The sequence below is a fragment of the Ambystoma mexicanum genome, chromosome 8, assembly GCF_040938575.1.
Source record: "Ambystoma mexicanum isolate Mex_15411 chromosome 8, UKY_AmexF1_1, whole genome shotgun sequence".
Taxonomy (NCBI): Eukaryota; Metazoa; Chordata; class Amphibia; order Caudata; family Ambystomatidae; genus Ambystoma; species Ambystoma mexicanum.
Window position 1 is genome coordinate 1381008780 of NC_090929.1, and position 16777 is coordinate 1381025556.

The 16777-nt window shown below is 45.4% G+C and overlaps 1 protein-coding gene across 12 annotated transcripts in view; it reads left to right on the forward strand.

Moving 5' to 3' along the window:
• Window positions 1-16777, forward strand: part of UROS (uroporphyrinogen III synthase) — a 1119872-nt gene that overhangs the window by 765758 nt on the left and 337337 nt on the right. For 11 of the 12 annotated variants that reach the window (XM_069611496.1, XM_069611501.1, XM_069611504.1 and 8 more), the window contains one exon: window positions 16199-16273. The exons of the other annotated variant lie outside the window; for it this stretch is intronic. In XM_069611496.1, the coding sequence (XP_069467597.1) occupies window positions 16199-16273 (75 nt within the window). The remainder of the gene's footprint in view (window positions 1-16198; window positions 16274-16777) is intronic. 12 annotated transcript variants of the gene reach the window in all.

Below are 16777 nucleotides of genomic sequence, written 5' to 3' on the forward strand. Positions count from 1 at the left end.
TCCACAGTTGAGGCTCATCCTTAAGGGACACCTTGCCAGGGAATTTACTGGTTCTTATTAACAACATGTCACCTACTTGTATGTTTCTGAGACACTTTTCTGTGTGAGCTCTCCTTGTCATTATCGACTTTCCTCTTTTCTATCACTGAGTTAATGTCAGTGATTATACTCTTCCTTGTGGGATGACTCACAATACTTTTGCACAAGAACCTTCCCAGGAGGGCTTCGGCAGGAGCAAACCCAGTTGAAGAGTGAGGTGTGAAACAATACTCAAAGAATTGATATAGTGGTCTGCTGAGGTTTGCTCATGGCTTGGTGTGATTCTAAACATCTTGTTGAGTGTGCACATGAATCTCTCTGCATCACCATTGGTACAAAGTCAGACGGGCGTTGTTAGGGAGAATTCTCATAAATGTGCTAATTCCCTTCACCTTAGAGACCCCCACCAACTTTGCTGGATTTTGAGGACTTGATTTATTTTCCTAGAAAGAATGCAAGCCCTTTTTCCCACTCTTTCGTGTATTTTGATGTGTTTTTTACTCTTGTGTTCTTTGATTATGGAGTTTTACGATAACTCCATAGGCATCTTTTCATGTGTGTTACACAGCACCCTCAGTGCAGTAACACAGGGATGTCTTTTTAGACTTCCACAAGGTTTAAATACCTTCTCTGGGATGAACTACTGTTTCCCAGAGAATGTAAAGAGAAATTGACTTTACTAGTCTTTCCAAATTCCTAGACCCAGCACACACTATCTTACAATAGATTGCTGGAGGGGTTACATAGTATCCCCTGTGTCTAAATACTCATGTAACAGTCAAATGCTACCCTTTTCTATCGAATGGTTGGTGGCAGTGGTTTTACAACAAACTACCATGATTTTTCCCAACCGCGAACACCGGTAGCTAAAAATCGCAGGGGCCATGTTTTTCAAGATGGCGCCATAAGCCCCTTTGTTTAAACAGGTCCTGGTCTTCTTTCTTCGCCGTTTTATTTTGGAAAGGTCCTTCCAGAGTTTGTCTCTGCGTGCCAAACCAGATCTGGTCCCTTTGTTCGTATGCCTTTGGCAGGCTTCAGGACTGAAGACCGCCTCTAGCGTCTGAGTGTCTGGGGTGGGCAGGAAGTGAGGGAGGTGCCCGAGAACCCCCTGTGCTTAGTCTCCTAGGAGACCCAAATGCACTCTGGCGTCATTGGCTGGCTGACTGTCCGGCAAGGACAGCCACCCTGCTGGGTGAGTGACAGCTAGGCTGGAATGAAAGGGAGAAAACTGTTTAAAGACTCTTGAACTGGAAAGCATAGTCGACCACTGGAACAAAAGAACCGAAGACGAGCTGGAAGAGGACAGGTGCTGCAACTCCTGGACCGTTGGTTTGCCCGGTGAAACCCTGCTGCAGGTCCGAATTGCCAAGTTCATCTCGACAGAGAAGCCCCTTCAAGGACAACTTCTTCCTTTGAGTTGGTGGGACCAATCAACTCATAAGCCACCTGGATACCATTCTCTGAGCTTGTTAGGTTTAACCAGGGAGAGGGACACCAGCTTGTGTGCTTGAACTACAGCTACTGGAACTGAAGTGACTCCATTTTGTCTGTGTTTTCCGACGATCCTGTGCAGTGCAGGAGTCCCCCAACATCCTCTCTCTTGTCCCCACGACTGAAGCTCAGGAACAGTGAGATCTGCAGGAACTGCTAGGAACCAACTTCTTCAGCTGCATCTTTTGCTTCATTTTAAGTTACTGTGCCAACCCGATTGAGAGAACGCAAGTTCATGGAACTTTCCCAACTTACAGGCCTAATCAGCTTGTGACCCAACATATGATTCTTTTTCGTATAAACTACTTCTGAGAACTTTTGCAGAGACTTTACCGTTTACTACAAGAACTGTTCTTTCCTATCCAAGACACTAGCCCATTGACTTTGGCCTAGGCCTATTGAACTGAATCGAGTCCTCTAGTGAACTGAAACTATTTGCACTGCCTAAGAAAGTATTTGTGATCTATTCCTATTAACTTGTGCCTTATAGCCCCATTGAAAGAAACTGAAATTTGCTACTTCAGGGGAGCCTACTTACTCAGAAACGTATTGGTTCCGTACTGAAGTGCGTTTGTGTATAATATTAAGTTGCCTCCTTCTAGTGAAAGTTTTCTAAATGATTGTGTAATAAATTAATAAGTGTTTTACCAAGAAACCTTGAGAGCAAGTGTCTACTTGAACCACAGTGATTGTAAGACCTCTGTGTAACATCCTTGTACTGCTCACATTCCCTCTTGAGATAAGCCTGGCTGCTCAGCTCGCTACCAAAAACTTTGTAGTACAGATTTATACCAAAGGTTGGTTTTTCTTACACCTGTAGTCCTAATTGTATGTGGTGGTCCCAGAGGGTACTGCATGCAATTCTGCCTGACAGGCGTCATTTTCTGGTGAGTTATGCCCACGTTCCATAGGTTGTTGCGAAACTTATGTCCATGCATTTGCATAACACAAAATGTGGGTGCCTCACTGCGAGTTATCCTGAAGGCCCCTCCACCCAAGCTCGACACTAAAGCACAGGTCGTGCCACACACTGGGCCAGCCTGGACCGGCATGCATGCACAACGCGCATTATGATATTGCTGCTGCAGGGGCACGCTGCAAATTGCACTAGGTGAAAGATTTAAATATGAATTTTAATCAAACTTAAATCTTTCACCTAGCATAGAAACAAGATGGCTGTGTCTGGCTGCTGAGTCCTGACACCCAAATGTACCAGCCAATATTTTGCATGGCCAGTAAAATTACACACAGCAAAGATACCATAAGTTTAGTTTACTTTATTTCACTTTATTACATTTGTACTGCGCACAATGGACCCGAAGGCATGATGGTGCATACAGATAGAACAACACAAAAGGTATAACAACATAAAAAACATGAACAAAAATAAAAAAGGAGAGGGGAGGCCGAAAAACTAAATAACAGCAGCACAATCGCTAAGATAGAAAACCATAAGAAACTAAATCTGTAGAAAATATAATGGTAACATAGGGGACCATTTGGTCATAAAGTAGAGAAGTACCCAACCGTTTGCAGTTCGAACATCCCCTAGGGAGATATTTACATGACCTAAGACAGGACGGTAGATTAATAGACCCACAACCCACTAGTACAGAGTCACGAAACTGCTGATAACACCAATTACTCAGATCAATCCTTTGTACGATCTTCAGGCCCGATGTTCTGACCAGTCCGGGCCCAGTTCTTTGACGTATCCAAGCGTGTACCTTATTGCGCAATGTTTCTCTGGATTCCTTCCCCTCCACTTTCTCAACATTGGCTATCACAAAGTTCCTAAGAAAACATGTTAATGCTAGCTCTTCCAGTATATTAGTAACACAGGTATAAAACATGCAATGCCACAGTAAGAACACATTTACTTACTGACTGCACCAGTGCCCCACCTTCTCCATGTAAGAACACACATCATATTAGTCTTGCCCCTTATGTGAGTCAAAAATGCCATGCTGCAGAAAGAAAAGGTCCAGCCTGTCAGTCCCATTGTTCTATAGTCCATCACCCCACCCTGCTCCTTTTAATAACATTCATCAAGTTGGCTTTTCCCAAAAAGACCAGTAAAACGTTTAAGAAATCGTGCACACATTCATGCTCATTCACCCACTAGCAAGAACATTTTTTCAATGATGGGGTGAAATGGTGCATCATACAGCACACTTTCTGTGAAATTTGGGTAAAAAGCCAGACAGTTTGCAATTGGTTTTGTGGGTTAATGCCAATCCAATAGATGCAATTCACCAACAGAGTGCAGGGGGATTTCCCACCACATTTTCATGATGCTTTTGCCCACAATATATGTCAGTAATAAAACATTTTCAGACTGGTTGTGCTCATACACGTCCAGGTTGGCTGCACCAATATATGATAGAATTCCCATATAAGAACATGCACATGTTTGCTTTACACATAAAGCCAGCAATGATACTATAAGAAAACATGTGCAGGCTGGCTCTGCCAATATATAGCAATATCCCACTTAAGGCCTTTTAAGTGGGATATGCCATTAAAAATGCCATGCCACACTAAGAAAACATGTCCAAACTGACCGCACTAAAATGCCAGGTTAGCCCTGTAATAATTTGTATTTGTATATTTATCATGTGCAAACCCCAAAGGGCCAAACAGGATACTCTGTATCTGGTTGCAGGTGTTAAAATGTTGAAGTTGAAGGGAACAGCCCAATCAATCAGAAAAAAAGGAAAGTTACATTTTTTGCTGGAAAGTAGATAGCATGTCAGCCATGCGTAGCTGCATGGAAAGTTTTTTCCATAGCACCGGGCTAACCACTTCAAAATGTCTGTCGCCCCTGGGCCGACAGCGTGTACGAGGGATTACCAAGAGGTTGCTGTGTGTCGATCTTGGATATCTTGCTGCACTTAAAACCCCAACAGAGGATTTTAAACTGCATCCTCTGCTGGAGCAGAAGCCAATGTGGTTGTTGCCAAAAAGATTTCATGGGCGAAGCTTTGTGAAATTGAAAGATTAGGCGTACTGCTGCATTTTGAATGTTTTGAAACCTGGAAATTTGATAGTTCAGAAGACCATCATATAATGCGCTACCGTAATCAATGTACATGTTTATTAAATTACTGATAACCTGTTGCCATTATTCTTTGGGGATAAATGGTAAGGCTCTTTTCAGTAGCCGAAGGCAGTTCTGGAGACTTCATTATTCTGTGTTGAGAAAGATAAGTCTTGGTCCCATATAATCCCCACATTTCTGACCCAGCGTTGTGCCCCACCGTCGGGGGCTTGAGGGCAAAGAGGAGCCAGGAGTCAACTTGGTGGAGGAGCCCATGAGGGGGGTATTTTGCCTGGCAGGCAAAAAACAAAAAAAAGTACAACAGCCTCTGCAATAGTGGAAGACTGGTGCAATAAGGGTCGGCCAGGCATTCAAGGGACAGTAACCTGCAGCCATAATGGAAGGGTCAGCTGGGGGCGCAGTGACCAAGTAAGGAGGCACAACCCTGGTGAGGACCTCCTGTCTCGTTACTGAGCCCCAACAGGCAAGGGTTGTAAAAATGAGATAATTCCAGGACTTTGCGCCAGTGCATAATTGTAACTGTTGCTTTAATAGATCACCAAAAATTATACAGTGAGCCATCTTCTTTGACACGTGTTTCGGCTTTCTATGATCCTTTTTCAAAAACTGGGCCAATGTTGAAACGGTACAGTCCATAAGAATGTTGTCAGTATGCCAAATCACTGGGACCAATCCCCACAATTCAATATTCCTGTTAGTTCATGTTAACATCGCGTTGACTGTACCGTTTCAACATTGGCCCAGTTTTTGAAAAAGGCTCATAGAAAGCCGAAACACGTGTCAAAGAAGAGGGCTAACTGTATAGTTGTTGCTGATCTATTAAAGAAACAGTTACAATTATTCACTGGCGCAGAGTCCTGGAATTATCTCATTTTTACAATCTTTCCGTGGATGGCTAGGGCTTAGTTTCCGTCCGAATCCAGTGACCTGCGACACATTGAAGATTATCAGGAAATAAATCATAATTTTTGCGGCCAATTAACAGGGATTGTAAGGAGCCGCCTGCAAGAGCAACTTGCAATTAAGCCCAACAGGCAAGGGGTCCACTTTGGTATTGGAGGAGAAGGCAGGTCCACCGTGGAGGAGAGCCCCACAAGTGTAGCTCCCAGGTGACAGCAGGAGAGAGAAGCTCAGGGGTTATGCCAAAAGACAGAGGTGGCTTGACAGGTGGACTGGCCTTCAAGCAGTCTCCATGAATCTTAAATGGCCAGAAAAAAGGCCAAGGGGGGCTCAGTAGGCGCAAAACTAATGAGGAAACAGGACGGATCCCTTCAGAGGTGCTGGGGCGAGAGGGCAGAGGAGACACCAGTGCCACCCCAGGGGGGTGTCAGGAAGAACCAGCGTGCGCCACAGACATGTCGATGGGCAAGGAGGAGGTTCTGCAATGCTTTCAAGACCTCCAGTTGAACTGACGGAGTCCATGCACACACAAATTGCAGATTTGAAGGCTGAAACAAACCATGCATTAAATGAAAGGAGAAATTGAGTCTTTGGGCGCACATATGGATGCCGCAAAAACCGCAATAAAGGAAATGACCAAAAAGGCAACGAGAAACGATAGACTGCTTGAAAACCTGCCATGGGTAGCACAAAATTTAGAAATTCAGTGTGAGGATTTGGAGAACCATTCCCAGAGATCCAATATTCGCATCAAGAACATCCCTTAGAGCATTGAGGACAAGACTTGAAAGAGATGATGAAGGAAGTCTTCAGGGGCATCCTGGAACAGGGTCCGGACTCAGATATTCCAATCGATAGGATCCATAGAGTGGGTCCCAGGAGGACAGAAGCTGGAGCCAGAGCGAGAGATGTGTTGGCTGCGATGTCCAGTTATCGCCAGAAGGAAAGAATCCCCCAGGCAGCTAGACAAGCCGCGACCCCCAGGGTGAACAGTGTGGAAACCCCCCTCTTTCAGGACATTGCCCGACAACGTTGATCAAAAGACGGGGGATGGGTCCTGTCACCAGGGCCCTCATGCAAAAGAAAAGAATATACAAGTGGACCTTCCCATTTGGACTCTTGTTCACGTGGGAGGGCAAGCAACATCATGTAATGACCTATGAGGAGGGGATGTGGGTGCTAAACCTGGAAGAGGGGGCCCCAGGAGGGGCAGCTGCGGGCAGCGGACGGGGTCCACCTATGAGGAAGCCCTGGGAATGGTCGAAGGTAGCCAGGAAAGACAGAGGCCGCCACGCTCGGCCGACACCAAAACTCAGACATAGAGAGGCCTCAACTTGGAAGGGCATGCAACATCAACGTGCTGGATGGCGGGAGATGACATTTGCTGAACCTCCAAAGCGATAAGCCGCGCCTTGCGGAAAGGACTTCAGAACAGTAGGAGCAGCAAAACTAAGCCACATCTTGAGCAGTTGGTCCTCGTGGTCTAGAACACGGGACTCATTATGGGAGCAATTGGCCCATGGGGGAGAGAGACTGGGGTTACTGGACTCAGGGTAGGCAGTAGGTAGAGGTATCCCTACACCACATCTCTTGTATGCATGGCGAACCGAAGCCGGGAAGATGGTACTCCCGGGCTCCTTAGGTCTTTGGTTCGCACCAGAGGGGGAGGGTTGAGGGCAGGAGTTTGTTTAAGGAAGCTAAGGGGTGAGAGAGAGGGGTGGGCGTGCACAAGGGGGAGATTTGGGTAAGGGGGGAGCACGGTGTTTGTTTCAACCTTGGGGGGGAAGGAGAAAGGTTTCCCACCAGACCCTACAAGGTCATAATCATACACACAGAGTCGGGGGTCACAGGATTGGAATGGACTTATTGTACAATGGGTTCACATCTTAAGATCCTGACATTCAATGTGCAGGGCTTAAATTCCCCCAATAAAAGGAAGAAAATCGAAAGATATTTGGCTAGGGAACACCCAGACATAATAGCCCTTAAAGAAACTCATCTGTAAGAGGGACAAACCTGGGTTAAAAATAGGGGGTTACCCCAAAATGTCCCAAGCCAACGCAGAGGGAAAAACGGGACGTACCCTTATAGCATTTAGGAGGTAACTAGAGGCAGGTATCTTAGAAGTGAAAACAGATAAGGGAGGCAGACATTTATTTGTTAAATGTAAGGTGGTATCGCAAACTATGACCATAGCCCTGGTCAAGATGGTTTCCTAAGACTGTGCTTTCTACGCTAGAGGCCTTCACAATGGGGTAGAATATCCTCATGGGGGACTTGAACATGGCATGAGACCCACAAAAAGATCATTGTGCGCAGATCTATCATAGCCATGTGTCAACATCTAAACCATGGATTCATCAATTCGACCTTCTGACCTTAAATGATAATGATGTGTTATTTATATGGCGCCTGTATCCAAAGCGCTTTACAGAGCACATATTTACATACAATATCACCCAACCGAAATTGGTACTCATTTATCGACCTCAGAAGAATGAAAGGCTGAGTTGTCCTTGCTGGGATTCGAACCTGCGACCTGCAGATCACGCTCAGATTGCAGCAGCGAGCGCTCAACCCGCTGATTATCTTACCGGCATAATGATGTATGGAGGACGATTCAGCAACAATTAGCGAGGTACACGTACTATTTGCATGTCCTTCGATTATTCTTGAGAATCGACTATGTTTGAGCGTCGGCAGCACTTAGGGGCAGGATCTTAAGCATGGAATTGTGCCCCATCCTCCTCTTGGATCATGCCCCACTGGCGGTCTCTGTGCAGGGTCAAGGCCGACCAGAGACCCTATGGCGGTGGTGATTCCCACAAGAGATATTAAAAGATAGGGTCCTAACCGGCGAACTGGGTGAAAGAATGAGGAATATTTTCCCACTAACAGCACCCCGGACATGGATGGGGCGACGGTGTGGGATGCTTTAAGGCAGTGACTAGGGGGACTCTCATAGCGATAACAGCCATGAGGAATAAACAACTGAGGGCCGCAGAGAAGGAACTAGAAACAAAACTAAAAGAAATTCAGGCATGTATGGTGCGGGATCAATGTGATACGCTTAGAAGGGAGTATAGAAACGTGAGAGGTCAGTTAGACATGCTACACACCAGGAAGGCCGAAAGAGCACTTCTTTGTGCAAAACAATTATATTATATAAAAGCAAACCAAGCTGATAGCCTCCTGGCAAGATATCTCAGAGGGGAAAGGGCAGATCGGACTATTATCCAGATCCAAGATCCACAGAGCGAGCTAATCACTTGTACCCCTGACATTATAAAGCAGTTTGAGGGCTTCTATTACAGTCTATACTCCTCTGACTCCCCACATGGACAAGCTCAGGAGTATTAGAAAGGCATGGAAACAAAGCCAGACAGACACAAGTGATCACAGTTCAAGGGTGTTTATTAAACTGTAAAATGAGTGAGATAAACGCCTAATCTAAACCTAAATCTAAGATGGGAGCATGCTACGACCATTAAATAATAATAATAATAATACCGTCCAAGTGGAGTCTAGTCAAATGAAAGGGCCAATACTAAGAAACCTATTGCCAATCCTTACTGCTATGTTCCAAAATAGTATGGGATAATGTTCATAAGAAAAGAAAAAAGTGTTCACAAAATTAGAAGTCATGATGTTAGAGCCAGGGTCTCCCTTCCCCATTTTTAGTACGGGACAAGGCGGGACTCTTGAGCATAGCACACTCCTGGGCTTCTCCAGCACAAGCTTACTGTTCCTTTTCTCAGTATCAGGGCCTACTGTACCCAGGTCTCTTCTCATGCAAAGTCTCCTGCTTCACAGGGCCTGATACGTCAAAACAACAAAACAGTTCCTTCTGTTAACCTTTATGCCGGGTGATTACCCTTCACCCTTGGATCCCCCTCAGCCGGGCTCTGATGCTTCTCTCAGCCGTCAGCCTCCCTCAGTCAGGCTCAGACCAACCACTCACTGTGGACATCCCTCAGTCGGGTTCATACCTGCCTCACAATGTTGCTCACTTAGCTTTTTCACAACTTTACTCTTGCCATCCCTCATTTGGGTTTACTACTGCCTGTCCATCACAATCTCCTTCAGAAAGCGGGGGTTGCCGTCCCCTAGCTTTCTCTTGGCATCCTTCCGTCAGGTTCACATTTGCCACAGTTTACATTTCAACAAAAAGTCTTTCTAGACCCTTTAGGTTCTTCCCTTTACCTAAATCCGTGTCTCATCCTCCAGTCGGGCTTTCTCTAAAGCCCCCAGTCAGGCTTCGTACAGTTGTAATATTCAAAAAGTCTTAATGTATTTTTAAACAACCCCTTTGGTTAAGTGAGCATCCACCTCATCCGGGCTCAGACCTTCCAAGCACTGGCCAATCTTTAAACATAGACTTCCAAAGGGTCACTCTATTAGCCTACAGCAAGCGCTGGCTTTATAGCTTCACAGTTCGCACGTCGTTCCCCTCAGCCGGGCGCAAACGCCTGTTTCCCAATATCAAAAGTTCTAAGCGGGTGAGACACCTTCAGGTTTCTCAGAGTCTTTCTCCACCTGTATTAATCTTGAAAATGTCCTCCCAGGTCGTTCTCCCTCCCCATATCTCCGGACTGGTTTGGGTTTTACTAAGTATTTAACTTACCTATGGGCATGTTCTTTAAACTGCTCCAAGGTAGTCTGTATAGCTGCTAGTAAAGCAAGGCTTGGGGTAGTGCTGTATGTATTTTCTAACTCCCTAAATCGGCGTTCGCACTGCTCCAAATCTCTCCTAGTGGTCTCAAGTACTCCAAACTCCTTGGACATGGCCATCCCCCTTATTTAAACCTTAAATGTTTGCCATAATGTGCCACAGGAGACCGTTTTCACATTATTGAGGAGGAAGAAAAGGCATATATCATCTTCGATGTCAGTCCTAAATACAAGATCTTGCAGCTCTTCAGATTTCAATATCCAGACTGTTCGGTTGGGAATATGGCTCCCATTGTCAGCTGTAACATAATGGAGGAGGGGTCAGAGTATGTACGTTGGAGTATTTCAGAATTAATCACCTTCCCCGTTAGATGTCATGAGATTAGAAAAAGATTGATTCTGGAAGACATGTTGTGTACTGTGGATTAGTAAGTGAATTTGTGTGTTTGTGGGTGTTGCGTCCTCCATCCCTCACACATTTCAAGCGTGTCCATCTGATGCAGAAAGCTGTGCGCCGCTTTATACAGCAGCCTAGGCACTTTGCCGGTTCTATCCAGTTGCTGCTCCTATATAGTGTTCATGTCGCACCCCTATATTATAGACACTAATAGGCATGTCTCCAGGATGTTTGCAATGGTGTTGTAGAACTGTGGGGCATCTAGGTTCGGGCCATATGTGTTGACCAGCAGTGTCTCTGCTAAGGTGCAATGTACTACCACATATCGGCCAATCGGGTCTATATGAGTGCCTCTTAATGTACATTTGATGGATTTATGTACCAGGGTAAGTACTCCGCTGGGTTGGGATGAGAAAGTTGTGTAGAATCTACTGTACCCTTTGGCGAAGCCATTATAAATGCTCCCCGTGGCATGTTTCTCTTGGAGAAAGAGGATATTTATTTTGTCCCTGTTGGCGTAGGCCATTATTTTCCTGGATTTGGTGTAGTTACCCAACCCGTGGACATTCCAGCTCAATATATGAACAACCGTCAATCCGTAATAGCATGTAATTAGAATATCACTGCTACAGATCAGGCCCGCTGCTATCCACTGTTTAGTAATCCTGACCTCATTTGACCCATGTCGCGTCTAACAAGACAACATTTTATAACATTTTACCCCAGCTTCTGCACCCTCCGAACCCTCCCTTATTCCCCCCAATCAGGGTGATGTCTACCCTCACATGATCCCCAACATTTACCCAAGAGCTATTCTGGCAACCTTGTATGGGGAACACCACTTTTGCCGCTACTAGCCTGCGTTACCAGCACCAACCTCCACCTTCCAGGATATGGGGTAACATATGAACATTGCTTGTCCCTGATGGTGCCCCAAATAACTGGCAAGGCTAGTATCAATGAAAATTCCAATGGTTTAGGGCTCTGGACATACCTCTGTTCCATTGCATCATTCACCCTACATTTCGGCTGAAGAACACATATCTCAGGAAGTCTCAGGTAGTGGAGTCACCTCTGTCAACGGCCCAGGCTGCCCTCCGAGCTTAGAGTTGTTGTCCTCTATGTACGCTGTTGCGTCTTCTGGCAGCGTAAAGAAGTGTTTTAATCTCTTATGCTGGATCCTCAATCTATGTTATGTTATTTGCCATTTATAGAGTGCTCTATATATCATTGGGATGACCTCAAAGCGCGTGTGGGTTGAACGCCCTCTGGTACCATAGTCCAGGTCAGCCAAGAGAGTAGGGTATCATAGGGTGCCTGGGTGCATTCAATATGTGTGCAGCTGATGAGATTGGCTGATGGCAGCTGCATCCTAACATTAGGTGTGGTGGTATTGAGATCAGTCGAATGTGTGCAGTCTGGAGGTTGGGCTCCGAGACTGGATTCTGGCTGTGTTGGACCTGTGTAGGACACTTATGTGTGCAGTTAGGCTGATTTTCGGTGGGGTATAACTGCGTTCTAGCAGAATGTTGAGGTGTTCATGGATTATTGTTCATAGGTGAGCAGCTAGGCCGAAATTGATCGAGGGGTGTGGCTGCGCTCTATTGTGTGTTGGTGTAGAGTAGAGAGTGAGCATAGTGATAGGAGAGGTGAGTGTCTGGAGTGGAGGTTTTATTCTTACGAGCCCACTGTTCCAGATTTCATTTACATGTTTTGAGATAGCTGTATTCACAATTCTATCTAAATGTGGCAATGGCTAACATTCACAATCCCGTCCAGATGTGACACAGGGTAATATTCACAATTCTATCTAAAAGTGGCGATGGCTAATACTCACAAATCTATCTAAATGTGGCAATGGCTAGTATTCACAATTCTATCTAAATGTAGCACTTGCTAATATTCACAATTCTGTCTAAATGTGGCAATGGCGCACATTCACAATCCTATCTGGGGCGACGCAGGCCAACATTTAGAATCCTGTCTGGATGTGGCGCAAGCTAATAATCACAATTCTATCTAAATGTGCTAAATGTGGCAGTGGCTAACATTCTGAGTCCTGTCTAGATGTGACGCAGGCTAATATTTGCAATTACTATCTAATTGTGGCACAGGCTAATATTCACAATTGTATCTAAATGTGGCACTTGCTAACATTCAAAGTACTGTCTGGATGTAACGCAAGGCTAATATTCACAATTATGTCTAAATGTGGCAATGGCTAATATTCACAATCCTATCTAGATGTGATGCTGGCCAACATTTACAGTCCTGTCCAGATGTGACGCAAGCTAATATTCACAATCCTGTCTAGAAGCGACGCAGGCTAATATGCACAGTTCTATCTAGTTAAGTTGGTTACTGTTAATATCCTGGTCTGCTATGGTTTGAGGGTAGGTTGAGTGGCAGGGCTTCCGAAATAGAGTGATTGCTCTACTCCCCACCCAGGCCACTGAAAAGAGCATCACGAATTGCACAGCCCTTTCCCTCAGGAGCTTTTTGATCCCCAGGAATGACTGGCGCTCCATCTGGACTGCTGTGGAGAAGTCGGGATAGATGTACACGTTGCTGGATTCGACCAAACGGGGTCCTTCTCTCTTGCTAGTCGTAGAATGTTGTCAAAGTCCCTGTAATCAGCAGGCTGTGAGTTCTCTCCACCACAAAGGAGACTGAGAATGCCAGATTACCCAAGAGTTCTTTAAGTAGGGCTTCCACCGCCTCTTTTATAGGGCCCTGGCCAAACCTCTCAGGCAGTCCCACAATATGGATATCGTTGCGCCTAGAACGTGATTCAAGGTTAACACACTTTTGCAGAGCCCGCTTCAGTTCCTTGGACATTATTGCCACCTGGATTTTCACCCGCAGGATATTGTCTTCGGCTATTACAATGCAGGTTTCTGCCTCTGTCACTCTGACGCACTCTTATTCAGTGGATAAACTTTTCAGAAAATGTTGGGGGGGACATGACATTTGATGAAGAGTTGCCCCAGCCAAATGAAAGGGGACAAAATGGTGTGCCATGAAATTTGGGGGGAGACAAACACCCCTGTGCCCCCTAAAATTACGCCTATGCTCTTATTCCATCATGTCGTTGAGAGGGTTTATATTTGAGGTTATGCCATCCAGATTGCCGTTTACAGAGGAAAACTGTGACTGCATACTTTCCAATATTATTCGCAAATCTGGCATGTCATGTGTACTCGGCCAAGATGGTTCACAGGGTTCCTTATCCGCCTCAGGCTTGGGTCTACTTGCTTGTTTAGTGAAAGCCTCCATATTACTTTCCTTTTTTTGGCTTCCACTACCTTTCGTCGTGGTGGGTGAATATACAGCAAGGGGGTGGCTCATCTTGGGGCCAAGTAGCAGGGCTACCAGGACTCTGGCTCCTTGCACACGGTGGCTGCCAACAGTTATTGAGCCCCGCCAAGGGCAAGCAGGGTGCAATCACAGGGGCCCAAGGGGTGTCCCTAGCCGGGGTGCAGTGGCACTGGATATCTGGTGCGTCGGCATCAGTCGCCAGGCACCAAGAGCCGGACAACAATCCCGCACAAGGGAATTGTCAACGTATTAGTGGGCGCAGTTGAGCGTGCTGAGAATACCCCCACAGTACTCAGTGTATGTAGCTGACTTTGTGGGCCAGTAGATCACTCTGTGGCAGGTGTAATATGTTGCTTGGCCAGCACAGGGTTCATCTTCAGCGCCAGTCTCCCATCTGTGACAGGCCTATGATTGTTGTTCGGCCTCGGGGGCATGCTGCACCCTGGTGCGTCCCTGCTGCCACAGGTGTACAGGTGGAGCAGCCACTGTGTCGGCGCCCCATTGAGAGCCCCGCACTACGCTATTGTAACCCTCACCATCTGTTGCCGTCCAAGCCTCTCAGACCAGACTCCACACCCATTCCTGCAGCGCAGCTTGTGCGTATAGCGGTCACGCAGCTCCTGTCGGCGATGGGTCACCGTACACTCTGCACATCAGGCAGGGCAGGCTGAGTCACTGTACACTCTGCTCATCTGGCTGGGTGGGCTCACGGCCTCAGCTCGCACGCCTCACACTCCCATCACACCCGGCTGACCTTCACCCCGCGTCAGGCTGCCCCAGTGGCCGAGTGTTTGAAAGTAGGATTATTGCGTTGGGAGCGTGTCCAAAAGGGCCACATTTTCTCTGGTGCTTCCCAGCCAGTTTAATAATACGTTTTCTCGCTATACAGCAAATGTTCCCACAGCTGCACGGGGCAGTGACAATTACATAAGGGAGAACCCTTCTGTTGAGTATAATGGGTTAGAACTAATATTTTTTACAATGCTATGCCCAACAGTTTCTTATTTCATTATTCATAATTTTTCGTTACTTATGTTGCAGTTAATGAACAACTATACATGGAACTCACAGTCCAACCAAATATCTTGTGTGCATATAACAAAGACTCTAATCATCTGAATACATATACATACATGTAAAATTAACATATAACGGTATACGTCACAGAGATACATTTCATACAGTTTCGTTTGTTTGTTGAAAGATAGCGGAAGGATCTAACTGTCACCTTCTGTTAGTCTGACGTTTCGGCGGAAATAAGATTGTACCACCTTCTTCAGGACCTCTTGTTACTAATCAACCCTGACAAAATAATAAATAACATAAAACAACATGTAAGGTAATCTTACATTCCTCTATGTGTAACATTTTCGTAAGTTCCAATTTGGTTTTAAGTGTAACTATGTGGAGCACTTGCCTCACGACCTGTTTCCCGTCTCTCCCCTTCCAATCCTCTCTTGCTTCTTATCTCCCTGTGGTCAACCTTCTGTGTTCTTATTTGGGAACTGTGCAAAAAAATAATTTTGTTTGAAGATTGTCAAATTGGGGGTGCTGGGAATCTCTGATTCAGCCCCTCTCCTCTTCATCCTATTGATTTTCCTGTCAGGTTTTCCTGTCAGGTCCTAGTGCTCCTAGGTTTAATTGATTGATAAACTGCTTACCTATAGATGGTTTGTGATTAGCTGTGGCAGTGCCATTTGTGGAGCGGGGTATTGTCGTAGTCTGTCCTCTATGGTCGTCCGTTTTTGCTAGTTGATGATGTCTAGATTTCAATTGCCGTAGTATTAGCTGAAAAACATATATTTTATACATTTTCAAGGAGCTCTTCATATTTGTGCTTTCATGCCACCCCTTGTACCTGAGGTATGATGCTAAATACTTCATGACATTACTTTATTATTTATGCCTTGGGGGTAGGGGGGTGGATGTTCCCTTCTAACTACTTACTGTTCAAAGTTCTGGTTCCAAACTGGCAGCGGCCTCAGTCACAGGGCCATTTCCCCGAACGAGAGGGAACCTTTCTTATATATTCCGCCCATATAGTTCGTGGGGCCGCATTTACACGCTCGTTTCTAAACTGCCAGTGTGCCGTAGTTGCATGCCTTTTTTATTATGTGTGTGTCATACCCAGTAACATCCTATATTTATAAACGAGCTCAGGGATTCCACTGTCCCTGTAGAGTAACAAACCATCATATGCCTATTCTCAAAAGTGCACCAATGTACTATCTTGGATAAATCACTATTAAACAATATTGTGTTGCATTTTGTTTTAAAGACAATGAAATTAAAACAATGTCCCTGTTTGCTTGCTATTTTAGTTGCTGCATTGGGCCTAGTTCCTCAAGGGGAAGGTTCTGGAAATGCCGAAAGACTTGCAGAGCACATTTGTTTAAGTAAGTACATTGCCAGAAAAGTGATCAGGCTCTTTCTGTGCAGCTTCCCCGATCTGTAACAGTCCTGTATCCTTGCGTGTGCTACCAAGGTTTTTATTTGTAAAAAAGGGCGTAGCTTTTCACTTTGAGTAACTTGTCTTGTTCATGTCCGGTTGTTCTCGTACTGTATAGTTTAAGCTCTTCTTTTTGGTCTTAAAGTGAACGGCATGCAACCCTTTGGCTTATTCCAACCTCAGAATATTTCTGGATGGTTTCCCTCAGCAAGTATTCTCTCTTTTTCTTTTTTGGGTAATGTATCTGTTTCCTAGTGGCTTGCCTTGTTTTTATTTTGCTACTATAATCTAGTGATAGTTATGCTCCTATAATCTAATGATAGTTTTGAGAAGCGATTCCTCCTATTGTGCTCTAAGTGTTGTTTTAAGTCTACTCGCCTTTTCAATAAGGTTGCCTCTCACATACATCTCAAAGCACTCCCTCATTTGTGTTCTCTAGGCCTCTGATTTG